Consider the following 22,802-nt stretch of genomic DNA (forward strand, 5'->3'; position numbering starts at 1 on the left):
TCTCCTTCCTGTGCCCCAGTGTCCTCATTTGCCACATGGGGACAATGATACCTACCTTCCCAGGGTTCCTGGGCAGGAGAAATGAGAGGAGGTTAGACCAGAGGTTTGCAAAGGTGCAGAGCTCTTCTTTCTGAGTGGGGCTGTACCCTGACAGGCCAGCCTGAGCGGCAGAATGAGCTGCTCTCGCTGTTCCCCATGTGGCTGTGATGCAGTGGGAAGAGCGTTGAACTTGTCTGGCTCCAGCTCTGACTCTACCCTGTCCAGCTGTGTGACCTTGGACAAATGGCATAACTGTTTTGAGAGGGTTATTATAAGATGAACTGAACTGAGATAACCGAGGCCGTAAGGCCTCTAGCATGGGCCCCTGCTCTTAGTGCTGAGTGAGGGGGAGATGGGTGGCCACCCTAGAGTCCCTGGGAGCCCTTCCTGTCTGGGGGCAGAGAAGCTGGGGGTAGAGGTGCTGCCTTGTGGGGCCTGTGGGTGTGAGCTGGCCTCATCTTCTGGCTGCCCAGCTGTGTAAGCTCAGGAAAATCATTTCACCTCTCCGCCTTGGTTTCCTCTCCTGAAAAGTCAGGATAAAGGCAGTACGCATGTTAGATAACTGTCGAACCACTGTGTTATACCCCTGAAACCAATATAGCATTGTACATCAACTATACTTCCATGAAAAAAAGGCAGTATACAAGTGATGAGCTTGCTCTGCACACTGCAAATGACACATGCAGAAAGTGTCTGGCCCAGGCTAGGTGCCCGGTGAGCAGCAGTTTCCTCTTCTTCTAGTAACTTCCCAAACCAGCCCCTCCCAGTCCTCAGAAAGGCGGGTCTGTGGTGGACTTCTGTCTTTCTTGGCTCAATCACCTTGGAAGGTGCCTTTATACCAGTGCCGAGCGGAGCCTCTGGCCCTCTCATTTGGTCCTCTCCTCGCCCAAGCAGCCTCCAGACCAGGTCAGAGGCAGGCTGGCCCTTGGGGTGTCCTGCCCTCCGAGTTCTGGTAGATGTGTTCCCCGCCCCCCTCCACCCCCACTTCTGCCTTCCTGAGCAGACAGTGGGGAAGCATGAGGAGGAAGTTAGTCAGAGTGAAGCTGCTCTGGGCCCCACCTGTGGTCAAGGTGTGAACTCTGCACCTGTCTCTTCTCTGCCACCCATCCCCCTGTTTTTTTCTTTCTTTCACACCTTTGGGCTGTGGTTTGGGGAGATGGGAGGCTCAGAGGTCTGAGCACTGGGCCCAGTCCCTCACAGGAAGGAGGTCCTCCACAGCTCTCTGTCAGGCCAGCCAGGGAAGGGGGCCATTTCCTCTTCCTCCCCCTCTGTGTCTGCTGCCACACAGCCTCTCTCACAGGTCCTCAGAATGCCTCTAGGAGCCAGGCTACAAAAGCTCCTGGATTTGGCCACCAGCCACAGACTGTCCGGGAGCAGACTCAGTGAGGTCCCAGCTTCCCATGGGGCTCTGGCCGTGGCCTAGGCTGGGCAGAGCCTTTCTTACATGAAATCAAGAAGAGTCCTAGGCCTGAGAAAGGGTGCAGGTCTGCCTCAGACAGTGCTGGGACTCTGAGCTTCCTTCTGCTGGCCCTGAATTTTCCAAGACAAGGAGAGCTTAAGTCATAGGGAGGCCCAGGGACTGGGGACTGCCCCCTCCTCTGTCCCTCTTCCTGCAGCTTTAGCCCTCCTGGGAGGCAAGCCCTTCCTGAGTGCTGGTGCCATGGGCTGGGGCCTAGGCAGTCCAGGCTCAGAGGGTGAGTGCCCAAGCTAGAGGGGCAGGGAGCTCATTCTTTTGGGGACCAGGGAAAGAGGATGGTCTTGCCATTTGTCAAGTGGCACAGGAGACAAGGCAATTCAGGCAGTGGCAACGGCAAATGCCATGGCAAGGAAGTAAGGAATACTTTAGCCCAAGGGCAGTCAGTCTGCTTGGAAAAGAAGGTACATTTGAGAGCAGGAGAGTAGAGGGGGCTGGAGAGTAGTTCTGGATCAAACCCTGTCACCCAGCACAGTGACCTTTCTGTCATTCTGTCTTCAGCAGTGCCTGGGAACTGTTAAATAAAAATATGCCCTTACTTTCACACACATGATCTCTCTCAAACCTTACAGCCTCCTGGGGAGGCAGAGGTGACAGTTACCCATTTTTTCAGAATGGACGTGGAGGTTCACAAATGTGAGGTGAAGTGATTTATCCCAGGCTAGTCAGCCAGTAGGGTGTGTGACAAGATTCCCATCCAGGCTGTTTTCTAATATGCTGTTCTGACCGCTGAGGCTAGAGAACCTTACTCCCCACCAATGTACTGCTGCCCAAGGACTGGGTCTTTCAGGACCCACCACACCTTACTCACCACACAGCCCTAGTGAGGCATCTGGTGTGAGGGTACATGCCCATCCAGCAGGGCTTGTGTCAGAGAGGGAGCTTTGGTGAACCTCCCCATGTTCCCATTCTTCTTGCCCTGCTCTTCCCCTCTTACCAGGGAATAGAAATGTCAGAACTTCCAGGACAAGGGGCCTGGAGAACCAAGCAAAAATATGCCAAGTGCCAGGCCCCTTTTGCAATGTCCTGGGAGAGTCTGTGGTGCTTCCAGAAGTCTCCCTCACACTACAGGCTGCTCCTGAAGGCCTGGTTTGGAAAAGTCCTCACCTCTGCAGTCAGAGTGTATTGGTTCCCATTTGGCCCTGTACCTGGGACTCTGCCTCAGCTTGGGCCTGTCCAGACTCTCCAGAGGTGCAGGTGGCAACAGTGCAAATGCACACAAAGCCTGCCCAGATGGATTCTTGAGTCCCAGTCACTCCTGCAGTGAACAGGTAGAAGCTGTTCCCCAATGCCACTTTCGTGGGCCACCCCTTGGAATGAAGCATTTGGCAGGCCCGATGTTTGCTTCGTCATTTCCACAGACTGCCCCATGGATGAGATCAAACAGGATAATAAAAACAGCTGACGTTTATTGATGACTTAACTGTGCAAGACACTATTCTGAGAGCTTTGTTGGGATGAACTCCTTTAGTACCCACAACTATGAGTAACGATGACATCATTGCTCTCCTCATTTCCATTTTACAGATGACAGAAATAGAAAATTTAAGGAACTTACTCAAAGCCACACAGCCAGCAAGTATCAGAGAGCTCATAGGCTTTTACCCATTACTCTATAATGCTTTTTAAGGTTAGAGGGACTGTGATTGAGGGTGGTATTCAATAAGGACTACTTTGGCCTTATCTGCAATATTTTCATGGAGACTGTCTTCGTGTATTAGCTGTGTGATTAAAAAGCCATAAAAAATAATGGAATTCTTCCAGCCATAAAAAACAATGAAATTTTGCCATTTGCATCAACAGGGATGGACCTAGAGGGCATTATGCTAAAGTGAAATAAGTCAGACATGGACAAATACTGCATGAATCCACTTATATGTGGACTCTAGTAAACAAAACAGATGGACAAACAAAAGAGAAAGAGACTTGTAAACACAGAGAACAGACCAGTGGCTGCCATAGCAGAGGGGATGGGGGAATGGGTGACATAGGTGACAGGGGAGAAAACAAGTGGGAATGTTTGATAGCTTTATCTGGGCAATGGTTACATGAGTGTATATACACATGTCAAAATTCATCCAGCTGTACACTAAGATGGGCATTTTATTGTATGTACCTCAACAAAAAAATTTAAAAAAAAACATCAAAAAGGAAAATAAAATTAAGTCCCCAAAACCAGGACAATTGGTGAAATCTGTGACCTGAGCATTAGATAAAAATGTTATATCCATGCCATTTTGCTAATTCTGACAACGTAGAAGAGTATTTTTGCAAAAAATACACATTGAGGTATTTCGGAGTAAAGGGCTATCACATTGGCAATTTGCTTTCATGTGACTTGGGAAACAGGCAGAATAAGAGGATGCACGAAGGATAAAGCAAAGGGAACAAAAGGCTAACATTTTATAATGTGGGGGGGAAGGGCATAAGGGAGTTCCTTGTACTATTGCTGCAACTTTCCTGTAAGAAGTTTGATATTATATCAAAATGAAAGTTAGTGAAAGAATCTCTTCCATGCAGGATGGGTTTGGCATCAGATGCTGTTTCCAGGACCAGCTCACAGGCCTTGTTCTCGAGAAGGTGAGGCCAAGGCTGCCTGAGAACAAGTGCTCCTGGTTGGGGCCTCCATTCTCATCCCTGGGAAGCACCATGCTGTCCCACTCACAGTGTCCACTTCTCCTCCAGGCCAGCCTCACTTTCCTTACAGAATCCTGGACTTCTTTCCTTTTCCCACTGTCTGGGTACCTCCAACCTGTCAGTCTTGAGTTCCTCCCAACTTCCCCAGCAGCCTTTTGAATCAGGAAAGGAAGGCATTAGCAGCCTGAGAGCACTTTCTCCAAGGCATTCAGGACCCCTCAAAGAATATAGGTTGTGCCTGAGGCTCTCAGGGTGACCTCATCCAGAGCTCACACTGGCTGAAGAGAAGGGACTGGGGCTTGGGTCCTTCAGAGGGTGTCATCAGCTGAGAGCCTGGAGTTCTTTTTCCCAAGTGGAAGTGGGCCTGCAAAGCTGGGTGCGGCCCCTGCCAGGAAGGCTGCTCTCCCCGAGGAGCAGGGAGTCTGGGCTGGGGCTCTTGGCTGCTGCTGGGCTCCCACAAAGAGGACAAGGCACACTGTGGAGCCGCAGCACCCATCCCAAAGGTACTCCACTGAGCAAAATCTGAGGAGTTGTGTCCCTCCCAGTCGTGTTTTAAGCCACCCTCCCGGGACCCTGCACAAGGCCCCTTGATGATGGGCCTGACTCTGGTCTGAACTCTATCTGCCTGGACTCTCTGGCCTTGTGGAAGATTCCTCAACAAGCAAATGCATTTCCTGAAATCCCAAAAGGGTGTGGTGTTGGCCTTGGGGGCTTTGTCCACATGCACTGTGCTGGGCTGCCACGGCCCAGGCCCTGCCTTATGAGTGTTGAGCCCATATTTCTCCAACAAGGCACTAAGTCATCCATGCAGGCACGGGCACTAGCGCCTGTCCACTCAGGGCCAAGATGGCCCCAGATGAGGCAGTGTGGCTGAGCAGGTGAGACCTGGACTCTGGAGCAGGCTGTGTGGATTGGATTCCTGGCTCTGATGTTCACTAGCTGTGCGACCTTGGCAGGTTGCTTCACGTCTTTGTGCTTTGGTTTCCCTCTCTGCCGGGAAGAGCCATTCTGCTGTATATGTAAAGGTGCTTCAAACAGTGCTGGCACGTGGCTGGGGCTGTGTATGAATTATTAGCTCCCCTCCTCACTGTGGTCACTGGGGTCCTCCCTGGACCGGGCACACCCACAGCGGCAGCTTCATTTGCATTGAGGTAGCACACACCCCAAACTGGAGAGAGTAATGTTTGGCCCCACATGAGTTGTAGAATTGGTCAAAGTGCCGACGCCTTTGGCTGTGGGGCCCGAATGCCAGTTTGAGTGCAGTGCCCAAGTCTTCATGGGTAATGGGATGGCAGTTCCCTTCCAGATGCAGAGCCCAGCTGGGTGGGTTGCCTCCCCTGAGCTGCTGGTACAGAAGGCCCTGGGCCTACAAGTCGAACCTTGCATCTGGGGGTCAGGACATAAAAGGAGCTTCAGGAGACACCCAATTGAAAACATGCTTTCCCCTGTGATACCCACAAATTCCACACTCACAGAATAGCACATTAATTGATGACTCAGTCAAATATCTGTTGACAGTCGGACAGCTGGGCAGCAACAACAATCAAACTAATCTGGATCATTTCCGTAGCACTTACATGTGCTAGCTGCTGTTTGAAGCACTTTTACCCATACATATCCTCATAACAAGTCTTTGAGATAGGTTCTATTTTTATTCCTTTTTTCAAGATGAGGAAATAGCCTCAGATAGGTGAAGTACTTTGCCCACAGTTAAACAGCTAAGTAACAGAGCCTGGATTTCAAACCAAGCAGTCTGGCTTCAAAGTCCACCCTCTTAACCACCCTAGTCTACTGTCTGGGGTTTGAAAAGTCCATTATGTGAATTTAAGAGGAGCCTGAAGCTGACCTCTGGCTGGGCCCAGTAATGGGGTGTGCTGCTCATTATGCAAATCCCCAACCAATGTTCCAGACTGGCTGAGCCAGTGCAGGGGCTGAGTGAAAGCAAGGGAGAGCCTCAGGCATTCTGTGTTTGGGTGCCAGGAGAGAAGATGAGGATAGGAGTCGGGAGCCAGGGGTGATTACTATGGAAACCAACAGTGTGGTAAGGCTCAAAGCTGAGCCTGTCTGGGTCAAAAAGAAAAAAACAACAAACAGTATTTTAAAAATTCTAGATTTTTTTTTGTGGAATTGCTTACGACAAACCCTCTGTGGAACTCGAATGAATTTTTAGCATATTTGCTAGCGAATAGAGGTCTTTCACATAACTGCTCAGAGTATTTGTAAATTACTGTAGCTTATAGTGTAGGTGAAGAAACACTTGTGTATGAAGAGGCATGGGATGGGAGGTTGAGGAGGATGGAGGCTGTGGGATTAAGGGAAGAGTTGGATAGTTTGGGGGTAAGGGGGTGCAGGGAGACAAGTTTTGGGAAGGGAGAGTGTTAACAGGAGCAGGGGTGGCAGGGGAGGGAGAGAAAAAGTGATGTAAAGCTGGATCACACATCACTGCCTGCCTGTCCACAGCCCAGCCTGCCCCAAGGGGGTCTCTGTCCATCTTCAGTGTGAGGATGGCATCCACTGGGGCCCTTTGGCTTGCCTGCTGCTCTTCTGTCAAGTCTGGGAAGTCCAGGGTATGAGGGATCCATTTAGCCTCTTTGATCTCCAACTCACTGACAAGGAGCCTTTCTTTTCTCACATAACACCTCTTCCTGTTACTGCTATTACTATCCCCTCAAACAAGCTGCCTGCAGGACATGCTTTGTCAAACACTAGCCCACAAAACAGAGGCTGTCCTGGCCTGGACTTTAAGGCCTTTCATGCCCCAGCCTCCTGCCCAGCCTGATTCTCCACTCTGCCTTGGGCATCCTATCTTCTAGCCAAACTGGGCCCCATGCTGTTGCAAGCAGACCCCAAGTTTCCACTGTGGGGCTGGTCTCTGCCCAAGTCCCTCCACCATCCAAGACCCAGAGGTGCAGCTCAGAGCTACGAAGGTGTACAAAGTCCCTTTAGGTGGACCCTGTGACTCTACACTGAGGGCCCCAGGGTGACAGGGCAGGACAGACAGGAGAGGTGAGAAGACCCAGGGAAGGAAGCAAGAAGTTTCAGTACCCTATGCCTACCTTCCAAGCATAGCAATAGGCTGATGTAATTCTGCAGGGCAAGTCTCTGGCTAAAAGTATCCTTTGCTGTCTGATCCCCTGCCTCTGTCTCACTCTTATAAGGATGCTTGCACTGGCTTTTAATGCCTGCCCAGATAATCCTCATGTCAAGATCTCTCACTGAATTACATCTGTAAAGACTTGATTTCCAAATAAGATAATATTCATAGGTTCCATTCCGTAACGTTCACAGGTTCTTCTTGTTTAATTAGGCTAGGGCCAGAACTTGACAGATCTTTGGGAGCTGTTATCAGCCACCCAGAGTCATGAAATCACCTATTTTCCACAAACTCTGTTACTATCACTATACAGCATACTGTGTGAAACGTTGACTTGAGAAGAATGGGCTTTTAGAAAGAACAGAGGTGGAGACAGGGATAGAGTACAGGAAGAAACAACTTCTGGGAAATTGAAAAGGACACTACAATTGTCAGGCCTGCCTCATGATGGGAGGGAGCTGACCAAGCTCTCCTACAGATACTTGCTGTGTGTCAGGGACTGGGATCCACATGCACAAAGACATGGAGAGCTAATTATGCCTGATGGAGAGTAATGACTGCACTGTGCTGCTTGTTTCATGAGGCTGGGGAGTGTGTCTGGGTATGGGTGGTTTTCAAGAGCTCTCCAGGTAATTATAATGTGTGCCAAGAGTGGAAAGCCACTAGATAGTAGTGTTGAGGCAGTGAGAATTTCAAAATATAGCTGTTAATAAGTATTATCTTTAAGAGTGGTAAAAGGTTCATAGCGTTGATATCAATAATTAACCCTCTTGACCTTCTCAGTGAGATGACAGTGAATGTGAAAGTGCCAGGAACACTGGCCACCTGTGGAAAGGGGCGGGTGCGCCTCAAGTGTGTGGTGCAGAGAGAGAGCAGGAAGCACCCCTGGAGCCTTAGTGCGTGGAGGAGATGACAGGGCCAGGGCTGGGGGACACAGGGACCCAGCAGAGAGTTGCCAAGAGTCACCAGAAAAAAAGAGAAGGTGTTTTTTTATTTAATTAAAAAAAAAAGAGAAAATGGAAAGCCCTTGGTATGGGCCCAGTATTCCCTCCACGAGTGCCAAGGCCGGAGAGGGGGTCTTTTGCCATTCTACTGATTTTCTGAAGAGACACTGGCCTTTACGATGAGCCGAATGCTCTTCATGCCTAAGTGTTGAACCTGGACATGTATTTCTTTATTTGCTTAAATCTTCACTAGGCTCTGCCTCCATGGTGACCTCACAGGAAGCATGTCCTTTGTCCTCTTCCCTGAAGCTGGTTACTGTAAATGAGGCTATGTTGGTTCATAAACTGTGTTGCAAAACTGATACCAGGTGTGAGATCAACATGTAACAGTCCACTTTTAACAGGAGATACTCCAGGAGAAACACTCCAGGATCTCCAGATGATGCCAGAGGCCGAAACCAGCACATAACTTCGAGATGTTTCAAGGCCCCTCCAGTCTGTACACTAACCCCCTCATTACTTTGTTGATCATATATAAACTGCTCTTAAGCTCAACCGAGTAAGACAGATTTGGAAATGCTCCTGGGCCTTCTTGTGGGCTGCCCTTCTGATAATAGTTTTCTCTACTTTCAACCCCGGTGACTCAGAGATTGGTTTACTGTGTATTGGGCCCACGAGTCTGGGGTTCGGTAGCAGTATTAAATATACATGTGAGGTTTGAGCTAGCTTTTTTGAGGCCTCACAGAAGATGGACTAAACCCTTTTGAGGCTGGGACTTCCAAAAAGTAATATGCTTCCTTTCTCTACAGGGTCATATTCAAGGCTTTACCAGATACTACCTCCCTAAGCTTATCCTGGGAGAAAAACCAGGCAGGCATGATTGCTATTTTTTCTCATTTAAAAAATTGTGATAAAATATACTTTACGTAAAACTTACTGTTTTAACCATATTTGGGGACAAGGGATCATAGATACCTGTTTATGATAGGCAATGTATTCTTCACATATAGAGTATCACATTTAACCTCAAAATCCCAAATCATTTTGGTATATTGAAAGGATAAAATGGGATGATGGCTTCCAAGCTGGTTTTTTTAAAATTAAAAGTTCTGGATTATTTTGTATAATTATAAATATCAGGAAGAAAACACTATTTATTATATTTTATGTTTGACTTCCAGCCTTCTCTCCCCACAGTTATGGGGTGGAGTAAGAACTATATGTCAATATGGAATCAGACTGAGTCATTAAATTAATACACATTATTTTAAAGTGTGGTAGCCGGCATGCATTTTCTAAATTAACAGTTTACCATCTTAGCCATTTTTAAGCATACAGTTCAGTGGCATTAAGTATATTCACAATTTTGTGCATCCATCACCACCATCCATCTCTAGAGTCCCTTTCATCTTTCTCCACTGAAACTCAGCATCCATTACACACTTACTCCCATTGCCCTTTCTCCCAGGGCCCCTGGCAACCACCATTCTATTTTCTGTCTCTACACATTTGACTACTCTAGGGACCTCATATAAGTGGAATCATACAGTATTTGTATTTGTCCTTTTGTGACTGGCTGATTGCACTTAGTCTAATGTTCTCAAGGTTCATCCATGTTGTAGCATGTGTCAGTATTTCCTTCCTTTTTAAGGCTGAATGGATTATCCATACTATTCCCTTGTATGGATAGAGTACATCTTACTTATCCATTAGTCCTCTGAACATTTGGGTTGTTTCTGCCTTTTGGCTACAGAGAATACTGCTGCTGTGAACAGGGATTATTATTCTGCAGAAGAGCAAAGTGAGGTTTGGCAATGCTGGCTTGACACAAATCCTACTTATTGGCTGGGCTATGTGGCCTCCTAAGAAACAGTTACCCTTCTCTCCACCCTTCTACTTCCAACAGCCCTATAGCTACCCTGTGAGCTGGCCATTCACACTTCCTGGGAGCTTAGAATGGACCCTCTTCCTGAGACTGTCATGGAGAAAGTCTCCTCTTTATCTTGCACAAGCCCCAAGGGCCAGATGGCTGGGCTTCTCTGCATGGGTGATATTTACGCCTGTTTCTGACCAAAAGGAAAATGTTGGGGTCTCTCTCTTTTCCTAGTCTGTGTCCTGCCTCTTAGGGCTTCCTGACACCCTGACCTCCAATAGGGCACATTTCTTCTTGAATAAGCATCACCACTACAGCCTCCAGGAGGAGCTGTAGGCAGAAAGCTCCTGCCTGGAATTTTCTGTCCCAGGTGGGTCTGAGAAACAAGTTTCCTACAAACTGCATGGCCCTCACTTCTTCCATTCCCCTTCTGCTATCAGACACGTAGAAAGCAAGTAGCTCACCAAGACGTCGCACAACACTTAAAAAATTCCTTTGCATCTAAGTGTGTGGGAAAACTCCTGAAAGTAATGCTGTCTTTCTTTCCTGCCTCTAAAGAATGCCAGCCCCTCCAACAAGCAGTTAGAGGGATCAAAAATTCTGAGGACTGGCATTAAACCTTCAGGTGGTTAGTTCAGCCCCAAGTCACACTCCGTTTTTTGTTTCAGCTGTGCCCTAACCTAGGTGGTCGTCTTGTCAAGGGTGTGGGGAGGAGCAGAAGCTGCAAACTCATGGCTCAGAGGGAGTCCAAGTATCCCTGCTGGTGCCAGAGGAGCTGCATGTGCAGGTGAAGATTCCCTGTGGAGAAGCAGGCTGGATCTTGGGCAGCCAGTGGTTGTGGCAGGCTCTGTTGGTCATCTGCCTGATAGCCATGCCCCTCCTCTTCTTTCCCACTGGAAGAGCCTTTCTCCTACGACAGAGGTGGGTACTCACTTGCACCGCCTCCCTTGCATGTATACAGCTGAGTTCTGGACCATGATATGTAAGGGGAAATCAGCTGGAGTGCATCAGGGAAAGGGTTCCCTGTCTTAAAAAGAGAAATATGTGAGGAGTGCCCCCCAGTGCCCTGGGCTCAGCTTCTTGTCCTTGGACACGGCCCTGTGAGGCAGCCATCTTACATCCATGTGACAAACCTGAGGACAAATGTCAACATGCTTAGCAAACCCAAAGGATAGAAAAAGCCTGGGATGCTTGTTGACCTCGTCGTGTTCCTGAGTAAACCCTGGGGCCACTCTGGGTTTATGAAGTGAGATAATAAAAGTTCCTGTCACCCACCTGTTTTACTTGCAGCTCAAAGCATTCTAACTGACACAGTATCCCCGAGTAGGCCATGAGAAAGCAGAGGTCAGGTGGAGGCAAGTGAGACAAAGGGCACAAGGCTGGCGCCATAGCCCATGTTGCACAAGTTTGTGCCTGAAGTAAGAAGGCTCAGGTCCACCTCTTGTGGCCACATGAGTAGAGAGGTCGACTAGGAGAGAGAGAGCTCCTGAGAAGACCTGGGTTGGTTAGGCTAGCCTAGGTTATGCTGTGATTAAAAAAAACAAAGAATCCCTCCCCCGCCTGCCCAAACCTCTGAGGGTTAAACCAACAGAACTTTATTTCTCACTCACATTAGATGTGCAAGACAGGTTAGTGAGGGCTTGGCTTGCTGTAGGCACTCAAAGACCCAGGCTGATGGCAGCCCTATCATAGTACACACTCACATGGCCACTGCAGGAATAGTATGAGAATGAGATGCCTTGCACATTATCTCCTAAAGCTTCACTGGCCAAGGGAAGCCACTCCAACATCAACAGGGATGGGAAGTGCAGTCCTGTCATGTGCTTGGGAGGACGACCTGCTTGTAGATCTAGCAGCTGTCAGCACCCATCTCTAGTCAAGACATGATTTTTAGATTGATGGGAGAACAAGGGGAGGACATCAGCTGCTAAGAGCCCATGTGGCCAGGGCCAGGGGTGGGCCATCTCTTCTAACCTCACCCACCACCACCCTAAGCATGGAAGCAAGCATGGTACCTGTCATGCCCAGTGCTACCTTTGGGTCCTGGGATGGAAACAGTTACCCTGGAAACGATGACAGGAAATAAAAAAGCATTCTTTTCCTCCATCAGGCTATCTTCACACCCTATTGCTGCTGTAACAAATCATAACAAACTTAAAACAACACAAGTTTATCTTATGGTTCTAGGCGTGACAAGTTGGAAATGGGTCCCACTGGACTAAAATCAAGCTGTTGGCAGGACTGCACTCCTGCAGGCTCTATAGGGAAGAATCTGTTTCCTTGCCTTTTTCAGCTTCTACACAGCGCCCACATTCCTTGGCTCATGATCTCTTCCTCCATCTTCAAAGCTGACAACATCAGGCTAAGTCCTTCTCAGGCTGCCATCTTTGGTTCTTTCACTCTGGCTCTCTTATCCACTTATAAGAACCCTTGTTATCACATTAGCCCACCAGATAACCCAAGAGAATCTCTTCATCTCAAAGTCAGCTGATTAGCAACCTTAATTCCATCTGCAAACCTTGATTACCCTTTCACATGTAATATAACATATTCATATGTTCTGACAATTAGGATGTGGACATCTTTGGTGGTGGGGGAATTATTCTGCCCACCACACAGGCCTAGAAAGAAAGAGTCTCCATCTTAGAAGAAAAAGTGTCAACATCACCTGGGAGATGCCCCAGGAACACCATAGTATGGGGCTAGAGCCCCTTTTAAGTGTTTTAAAATTAGGCCAGATGACAAAGGCTGAATTGGAAGCTTCATGTCTGCATGAAATTTCCTATATTTTTACTGTGTATGATGGACTTAATTCTTCTTGAATATTAAAACCTGTCAATTGCTATGAAGAAAAAAATGGATTGGATGTTGGCATTTTCAAATGTTTTTAACCATAAGCACTAATACTGCTTTACTCTGATATTACATCAGTTTTAATAAACCCATCCAGCAGCAAATTAGCTCATCCCTTTAGGTGTCATAGGCTGAAGGCTATATTTTTTCCTTCTTGTATTATCCCCTTTTCTCCCACACCCCACCAAAATGAGGCCAGCTCTGTACTTCACTACCTCAGGCTGGTAGTGGGAAGAGAGAGAGGACCATGGGCCTCTGGGCTCCGCTTCCTAGTGGTGCTCTGAGGAACTGGTAAATGGAGTGGCCCTCCTCTCCCCTGTTTATCCAGTAACACCAGGGCTCCCAGCCATCTGGCTGATTTCCTTAGCTTCCCACAGAAGAAGCAATGAATAGGGGACAATGAATGGCTTAGTAGCAACTTACATTACAGACAATTGATGACCAGATGGGGCTCCCTCAGGTGTCTGGTATCGTGAGAGTTTTCAAGACCTAGTTTTGATTGCAGGGAGGCAGGTACTGCAATAATGACTCAGGTAGAATTTCCTGACACTGTGCCAAGATGGGGAGTGGAATCGAAATCAGGATGATAGAGAAAAAAAATGAAGAGAGGCAGTATTTCTTGCATACCTCGAGTCATAATCTGGGACTAATAACAAGCAAGAAACATGCCTTTTGATCTGCTGAGAAGCTTGGGCACAGTGGGAGAGAAGGCAGAAGGGAGCCACATGGCTACATATGCTTACCATGAAGCTTCTGTTCTTTATCCTCAATCAGAGAATATGATCTCCTTCATGGAGCAGTTTATACGAAATAGCATTATAGGAGGACTGAGAAAGAATAGAAAGCAGTTGGCTAGCCTTCCTGGAAAGCATGGGCAAAACCTAGTAAACAGGTGCATCTTCTATGATTCAGCAACTTCATCAGGACAGATGCTCACAAATATATGTACCAGGGTGTTTTCAAAGGTTTCATTTTTTCTTACCTTCTTGGGGCTCAATTCTCACCTGGCCCACTGTGACAGCCTCCCATCTGATTTTCCTGTGCCCAGTCTTGCCTCTCTCTGGAAAGACTGCCCAGAACACAAACCTAATAACATCACTTCCAGGCTCAAACCACTTCAGTGCTCTTCTCCCCTGCCCTCTGTCTATAAGCTGATCCTCTGAGCTTGCCATGCAAAGCCCCAGGACCTGCTCTTTGACAACAACCCTACTTTCCAAGCACACTGCAAAGTTCCTTCACCACTTGGGTCAATGAACTCCTCTCTGTGCTTCTGTGCATGCTGTTTCCCATCTGCTCTGCCTTGACTCAGTTGACTCCTTATCCATCGAAAGCCCTTCCTTTCAGAAGCTGGCCTTAAACACCCAGTACAGTGGTAGTTGGTTCTTCTTTGGGCTCCTACAGTGCAGCGTGCACCAAGATGGAATAGAAATTAACATATTAGATGATTGTGATTTTTGAAACAATTTTTTCTCCTCCACTGATGAGTTCTTTGAAGGTACAGCTTTGACTGTTATTTCTGTTCTTCTGCCATTTTGTAAGCTTCTCAGTAGTTCCCTCCAAGGATATGGTTTCAGGCATGTGGGGCTTCTCATTCTCCTAGACTCCTCCTTGTGGTCTCAGTCACCTCAGGCTGCAGGTGCTTAGAGCTAGAGATTTCTTCAACACCAGGGGGATGATGGAGAGCAGTAAATTCTACTTTCACTTAGATAGCTCAACAAAAGAATACAATATGTAGACTGCATGCCTTTATCTGTCACTTCCTGTGTGATCAGGGGCAAATCAAGCTTCTGTTTCCGCCCAGTAAGATGAGCATACTAATACTGAGCTACCCTTGGAGACTGTCATGTAGGTACTGAGAGATGAAGTGAGAGTATTCTGCGAATTGTCCTGTGCTACCCACTAAATAATCTCCCAAAAACCACTTTAGATAAAAGCGGCCCAGGAAAATAGATAAAAAAAAATCAAGTCCCTAATTTAGGAACTTGATTCATACAGATAAAAGCCTCCTTCTGCCTTTCCCACTGTTCAAACTGACTTCATGCTTAATTCTGCCCTCACCTGCCATTGCTTGCAGGACATTCACCTCTTGTCTTCATGCCATTCTTTTTATTCCATCCCCACTGACAGAAAAGGACCATATCACTTCCATGATCAACTCTACCCATGGCCAACTGGATACTGGAGTCACAGATGTGGGTTCAGCTCTCAACTCTGCAATTTCCTAGCTGTATGACTTCAGACTGCTTGCTTACCCAGTTTCCTCATCTTTGAGCTACTAGGTATGTAATGAGGAATGAATGAGACCATAGAACTGTTCCGTTTGATTTCAGTAATTTCCATCTCTGCTCTTACTCGGCCTCCTACACGTTGATCACACCTAGGATGCCTTCTTCACTCAACCAAAAGGTTTCATTTTCAAGATTTTAAACTTGGAAATCCTCTTTTCTGAGTATGACCTCTCATTCTTCAAGTTCTCTTCCCTCCACCAAAGTCACTCTGTCTTCAGCTTGGCTTCTAGCCCCTCAAACCAACCTCATTCTTCCAGCCCACCTTGATCTGGTCTTAGTCATCTCTGTCAAACCAGAACCCAATAGCTAGCTATGTCACCATGCTCTCACTGCCACCTTGCATTTCCACATTCTCTTTCTCTGGATGACTCTTGGGCCTGGATAACTTTCTGATTATGGTTTTAGCTTTCTCCCCCCTCTCTGAAATACTGGCAGTGTTATTTCCTGACCTTTCTTGAAAACCTCACCCTTTCTCCATTCCATTCAACTTGTGTGGGCCCAAGGCCTTAGCATCTCTTCCCTGGACCATTATCATAGCCAAGGAAGAGTCTCCAGTCTGTGCCCCCATCAAAGCCAGGCTCTGTACTGTAGTCAGGGATGTTCTTTTTAAAGTCACTTTTTACTGTGGTAAATAAAAACGTAACATAGATCTTATATTTAGGTCCTTAATTCACTTCTTTATAAATTGATTTTTTTATTAAGGTATCATTGATATACAATCTTATGAAGGTTTCACATGAGCAATACTGTGGTTACTACATTCACCCATATTATGAAGTCCCCCCCACAACCCATTGCAGTCACTGTCCATCAGCATAGTAAGATGCTATACAGTCAGTACATGTCTTCTCTGTGCTATACTGCCTTCCCTGTGAGCCACCTACTAATGTGTGTTAATCATAATGCCCCTTAATCCCCTTATACCTCCCTTGCCAACCAATCTCCCCAGTCCCTTTCCCTTTGGTAACTGTTAGTCCATTCTTGGGCTCTGTGAGTCTGATGTTGTTTTGTTCCTTCAGTTTTTACTTTGTTCTTATGCTCCAGAGATGAGTGAAATCATTTGGTACTTGTCTTTCTCTACATGGCTTATTTCACCAAGCATAGTACCCTCTAGCTCCATCCATGTTGTTGCAAATGGTAGGGTTTGTTACTTTCTTATGGCTGAATAGTATTCCATTGTGTATATGTACCACATCTTCTTAATCCATTCATCTACTGATGGACACTTAGCTTGCACCCATTTCTTGGCTATTGTAAATAGTGCTGCGATAAACAGAGGGGTGCATATGTCTTTTTGAATCTGAGAAGTTGTATTCTTTGGGTAAATTCTAAGGAGTGGGATTCCTGGGTCAAATGGTATATTTTTTTTAGTTTTTGAAGAACCTCCATATTGCTTTCCACAATGGTTGAGCTAATTTACAGTTGTTAGTGTCCTCTTTAATTTGTCTTAGGAGTGTCTTGTAGTTTTCAGGGTATAGGTCTTTCACTTCCTTGGTTAGGTTTATTCCTAGGTATTTTATTCTTTTTGATGCAACTGTGAATGGAATTGTTTTCCTGATTTCTCTTTCTGTTAGTTCATTGTTAGTATATAGGAATGCCACAGATTTCTGTGTATTAATTTTGTATCCTGCAACTTTGCTGAATTCAGATATTAGTTCTAGTAGTTTTGGAGTGGATTCTGTAGGGTTTTTATGTACAATATCATGTCATCTGCAAAGAGTGACAGTTTAACTTCTTCCTTGCCAATCTGGATGCCTTTTATTACTTTGTGTTGTCTGATTGCCATGGCTAGGACCTCCAAAACTATGTTGAATAGAAGTGGGGAGAGTGGGCATCTTTGTCTTGTTCCCAATCTTAGAGGAAAAGCTTTCAGCTTCTCGCTGTTAAGTATGATGTTGGCTGTGGGTTTGTCATATATGGCCTTTATTATGTTGAAGTACTTGCCCTCTACATCCATTTTGTTAAGGGTTTTTATCATGAATGGGTGTTGAATTTTGTCATATGCTTTTTCAGCATCTATGGAGATGATCATATGTTTTTTGTCCTTTTTGTTGATGTGGTGGATGATGTTGATGGATTTTTGAATGTTGTACCATCCTTGCATCCCTGGAATAAATCCTACTTGATCATGATGGATGATCTTTCTGATGTATGTTTGAATTCGGTTTGCTAATATTTTGTTGAGTATTTTTGCATCTATGTTTATCAGGGATATTGGTCTGTAATTTTCTTTTTTTTGGTGTCCTTGCCTGGTTTCAGTATTAGAGTGATGTGGGTCTCATAGAATGAGTTTGGAAGTATTCCCTCATCTTCTACTCTTTGGAAAACCTTAAGGAGGATGGGTATTAGGTCTTTACTAAGTGTTTGATAAAATTCAGCAGTGAAGCCATCTGGTCCAGGCATTTTCTTTCTTAGGTAGGTTTTTGCTTACCAATTCAATTTTGTTGCTGGTAATTGGTCTGTTCAGATTTTCTTTCTTTCTGGGTCAGCCTTGGAAGGTTGTATTTTTCTAGAAAGTTGTCCATTTCTTCAAGGTTATCCAGTTTGTTAGCATATTATTTTTCATAACATTCTCTAATAATTATTTGTATTTCTGTGGTGTCTGTCATGATTTTTCCTTTCTCATTTCTGATTCTGTTTATATGAGTAGACTCTCTTTTTTTCTTGATAAATCTGGCTAGGGATTTATCTATTTTGTTTGTTTTCTCAAAGAACCAGATCTTGCTTTCATTGATTCTTTCTACTGTTTCATTCTTCTCTATTTTATTTATTTCTGCTCTAATCTTTATTATGCCCCTTCTTCTACTGACTTTGGACCTCATTTGCTCTTCTTTTTCTAGTTTCATTAATTGTGAGTTTAGACTGCTCATATGGGATTGTTCTTCTTTCCTGAGGTAGGCCTATATTGCAATATACGTCCTTCTTAGCATGGCCTTTGCTGCGTCCCACAGATTTTGCAGTGTTGAATTATTGTTGTCATTTGTCTCCATATATTGCTTGATCTCTGTTTTTATTTGGTCATTGATCCATTGGTTATTTAGGAGCATGTTGTGAAGCCTCTCTGTGTTTGTGAGATTTTTCATTTTCTTTGCCTAATTTATTTGTAGTTTCATACCTTTGTGGTCTGAGAAGCTGGTTGGTACAATTTCAATCTTTTTGAATTTCTGGAGGTTCTTTTTATGGCCTAGTATATGATCTATTCTTGAAAATGTTCCATGTGCACTTGAGAAGAATCTGTATTCTGCTGCTTTTCAGTGTAGAGTTCTGTAGATGTCTGTTAGGTCCATCTGTTCTAATGTGCTGTTCAGTGCCTCTGTCTCCTTACTTATTTTCTGTCTGGTTGATCTGTTCTTCAGAGTGAGTAGCATGTTGAAGTCTCCTAGAATGAATGCATTGCATTCTATTTTCCCTTTTAATTCTGTTAGTATTTGTTTCACATAGGTAAGTGCTCCTGTGTTGGGTGCATAGATATTTATAACGCTTATATCTTCTTGTTGGATTGACCCTGTTATCATTCATTATGTAATGTCCTTCTTTGTCTCTTGTTACTTTCTTTGTTTTGAAGTCTGTTTTGTCTGATACAAGTACTGCAACTCCTGCTTTTTTCTCCCTATTAGTTGCATGAAGTATCTTTTTCCATTCCTTCACTTTTATTCTGTGTATTTCTTTGGGTTTAAAGTGAGTCTCTTGTAGGCAGCATATAGATGGGTCTTGTTTTTTTATCCATTCAGTGACTCTCTGTCTTTTTTTTTTTTAAGTTCTTTTGTAGATTTATTCATTCAGTGGAATTACAGAATTTGCTAAGGGAAGTAATAAAATATGTAAAATTGAACATAGTACTTCCACCATAAGCTATTTATACATACTTCAGAAAGTCAATCCTAGTAAACTTCTTAAATAGTACATCAGTACTTATCAATTAACTTCCGTATTTAGGCACATACACAAAGTAGGGTAGATAATGTTTTTAAAATGTTTCATGATGTCTCTAGTAATTGTGCAAATGGAAAAGGATTTGGAATTCTTTGAAATCTGGATGGCTACCACTTTCTATCCTCCCCCCAACAAGCACATCTATAAGGCATCATTTTGGAATAGTTACCAAGTGCAGCTTAGTGTATAAATAATGACAGCAATAGTTTTCAACCACGACACTGTAATTTCCTCAAGACTTTTTGCCTTATCATATATGAAGACTGGGTTTTGAAAGGTGCTCAAAGTACATTACTACAGGAAAGAAAAACCCCTGAATGGGAAAGGACTAGCAGAAGATTTGATCTATCATGACATAAAAGCCCAGTATGCATAATGCCATGGAAATTTAGTACTGGAATGAAAACTGAGGCTCCTCACTGTGCAGTGAGCTCTCTTCCTTCAAGAGGTATAGTTCTGAAGTGGTTTACATTTTGATTTTACCAGGCACCAAAATTTCTAACAGATTTTCCTTTTAAAATCAGAAACCTTTTCCCACTGTGGATCGAGGATTGAAGTATCTTCCTTGGGTGACTTGTAAGATGACACAGGGGGTTATTTCACTTAAACCACCTGTACTGCTGCAGTTTTAAACCCATCGTAGAGAGATTTAAAATAAATATAAGCATTGAATTTCTTTCATAGATTGGTTCAGTTCTAAATTCAGAAGACTTTCCCCTCCTCAAGCTGCCTTTGTAACGGAGTTCATGGCAAGGAAGGCCCCCACCTCATATCCCTTTCATACAACAATTTGGGCAGGAGCGACACACTGTGCGGGAGAACTGGCTCTCTCCGAGGATGAGGTTGAACGGTTGGAAATCTCTCTCTGTAGTTCCTCTACTTTTTTCTGAAGCTCTGCTCTTTTAGCAAGAAGTTCTTTGTATCTGTTGTGAATGGGCTCCTGTGGTTTCATCCGTGGATTCCACCTCACATAATATCCCACCCAGAGTTCTAGGTGGCGCATGCTGGCTACTGGATAAAGCACATGATTGGAATAGCTCCTGTAGAGAGGATTTGTGAAGTCTTCCAGCTGGCTGTTTATGTAAGACCACAGAGACACAGTCCTTCTAGGAAGACTCTCTTTTCCTCTCTGCTGTTTGCTGTTACAGAGGAATGTTCCAAATAAACAGCTGTACAGGTGGTCCAAAATGGTAATGAGAAAAATATTCATTGAACTCAAATGCTGTAGGAAACTGTCTTGTCATTTGCCAGACACAGTCAATGAACTGAAGAAAAATGGGTGATCTGTCTGCATCTGCATGGTTCTTATCTCCATGGCCCACTCTAAGCTGAAATAGATGTCCAAAGCTTAGCCATTCTTTTTCCACAAGGACTTCAAATCCCTGGATAGTTCGATAGTATCCATCCAACATAAGCATGGCGAGGGAACTGAGTTGAGCTGTGTGATCCCACCCATCGCTACAGTGGACGACCACAGATGTCTTCCCTGACTCGACTCTGTCAGCAATTCTCAGAGCCCCTGCAAGAATACGCTTAATATGTTCTAGCCAGTGAGTAGATTCCAAGTTAGACAGCCAGTGAGTCTCCTCGATGTTGGGGTACACAATCTCCTTAAGTTTCTGTAATGATTCCCTCATAACATGAATATTGTGGATATCTAGAAAAACTAGCTCTGCATTTTGATAGGCATCTTCACTTTCATAACCTCCACCCTTTGCTTTATTGGCAACAGCATTAACACTTGGCCGGGCATCAAATATAAAAATTTTATGAGACTGGGCATTGGAGTCCATGATGGCTTGAAGGTATTTTTCATCTTCTTTGCTTCGCTTCCTGCTCACACCTACCATGGGCTGGCTACATCTAGTGATTGTGGCTTGACTTTCAGGATGAATCCATGATAAAACGGGGATACGCCCCTTTGACCTGAATGACGCCACTCTTTTTAACTCTTCATCAGGGATATTTGCTGGCACAACCAAGAGGGCAGAGTATGTATCACAAAGCTCATATTGGTCATTTATCTTTGTCATTCTCCAGCTTTCATTTGGAATTCCCTGCCTTCTATACTCTAAAAGAGGGTCATATAGCTTCCATCCATTTTCAGGGAATACTTCTTTGTATTCAAAAGCAAAAAGAGGCAGATTATTAGAGATTGGAAATGCATATTTCATTAAATTCTCAAATATGGATTTTCTTGTTCGCCCCTCAGGTTTATGAGCAAACCGTAAATTCCTAATATCCTTGCACACAGTTTCTAACCCATAAGAATTTTCACCTCGACTAGAAGCACCACCAATTTTTTCTACTCTGCTTATCACACCAAGAGAAGCATCTAAAACAAATGGGGGATCCCGTTCCATGCTTTTGAAATATAACCTGTAATTTGTGACAGTCAGAGTTCCTCGTACAGCACCAGTGAATGGACATATATAAGTTACATCTTTAGCCATGTCTTTAATATTTTCTCCTGGAAGCAAGGGTGGTTCTTCCATTTCTGCTAATTTGCTAGACTCCCTCAGGACCCTCAGATCAGGAGAAAAGTTGTCTGCAGAAGTTGAAATAGAGTCTGATGATACAACAGATGCTGATTTTGTATGCACTGAATTCTCTGAATGAGAAGTAGAAGCAATTATAATTTTTGAGATGTTTTATCTTCACTTCTGATGATCTTCAAATGTCAATGGCTCTTAACACATTAACTGGACAGGGAGTCCACGCTGGGCGGCCACGCCACCGCCGGCAGGGAGCCCAGGCTCTCGCAGCTCGAGCTCTTCTCCATGGTGCGGCGCGGGCGGCGGCGGGGAAAGGCTGAAGCGACCTCCGCGGCAGCCGAGCGGGAGGAGCAGAGGGCGGAGCGCGCAGGCAGAGACCCCGGTCAAGCCCGCGCCGGCCTGGCAGGGCGACCAGAAGCGGCCATGTCCCCCCAGCCTGCACCGTGCCCGGGCTGCCGCGGGGCGGGAGGACCCCGGGCGCCCCTCCCGACTCTCTGTCTTTTGATTGGTGCATTCAGTCCATTTACATTTTAGGTGATTATCGATAGGTATGTGCTTATTGCCATTGCAGGCTTTAGATTTGTGGTTACCAAAGGTTCAAGGTTAACTTCTTTACTATCTATGAGTCTACATTAACTCACTTAATATGCTATTACAAACACTCTAAAGGTTTTTTTTCTCCTTTTTCTTCCTCCTCCATTCTTTATATATTAGGTTTCATATTCTGTACTCTTTGTCTATTCCTTGATTAACTTTGGGGATAGTTAATTTAATTTTGCATGTGCTTAGTAATTAGCTGTTCTACTTTCTTTACTGTGGTTTTATTACCTCTGCTGACAATGATTAAACATTAGGAACACTTCCATCTATAGCAGTTCCTCCAAAATACACTGTAGACATGGTTTGTGGGAGGTAAATTCTCTCAGCTTTTGCTTATCTGGAAATTGTTTAATCCCTCCTTCAAATTTAAATAATAATCTTGCCTGATAGAGTATTCTTGGTTCGAGACCCTTCTGCTTCATTGCATTAAATACATCATGCGACTCCCTTCTGACCTGTAAGGTTTCTGCTGAGAAGTCTGATGATAGTTTCATGGGCTTTCCTTTGTATGTGATCTTATTTCTGTCTCTGGCTGCTTTTAACAGTCTGTCCTTATCCTTGATCTTTCCCAT

General features: G+C 45.0%; 1 protein-coding gene across 1 annotated transcript; it reads right to left on the minus strand.

Annotated features, from left to right (window-relative positions):
- Positions 1 to 19,133: 19,133 nt before the first annotated feature.
- On the minus strand, positions 19,134 to 22,111 carry LOC118915319 (myotubularin-related protein 2-like). The gene is given in 3 exon segments (XM_057495437.1): positions 19,134 to 20,336; positions 20,338 to 21,766; positions 21,838 to 22,111. Coding segments are annotated over 3 exon segments (1,932 nt in total). The 5' UTR covers positions 21,918 to 22,111; the 3' UTR covers positions 19,134 to 19,913.
- Positions 22,112 to 22,802: the final 691 nt, after the last annotated feature.

Source organism: Manis pentadactyla, chromosome X (genome assembly GCF_030020395.1).
Source record: "Manis pentadactyla isolate mManPen7 chromosome X, mManPen7.hap1, whole genome shotgun sequence".
Lineage (NCBI taxonomy): Eukaryota > Metazoa > Chordata > Mammalia > Pholidota > Manidae > Manis > Manis pentadactyla.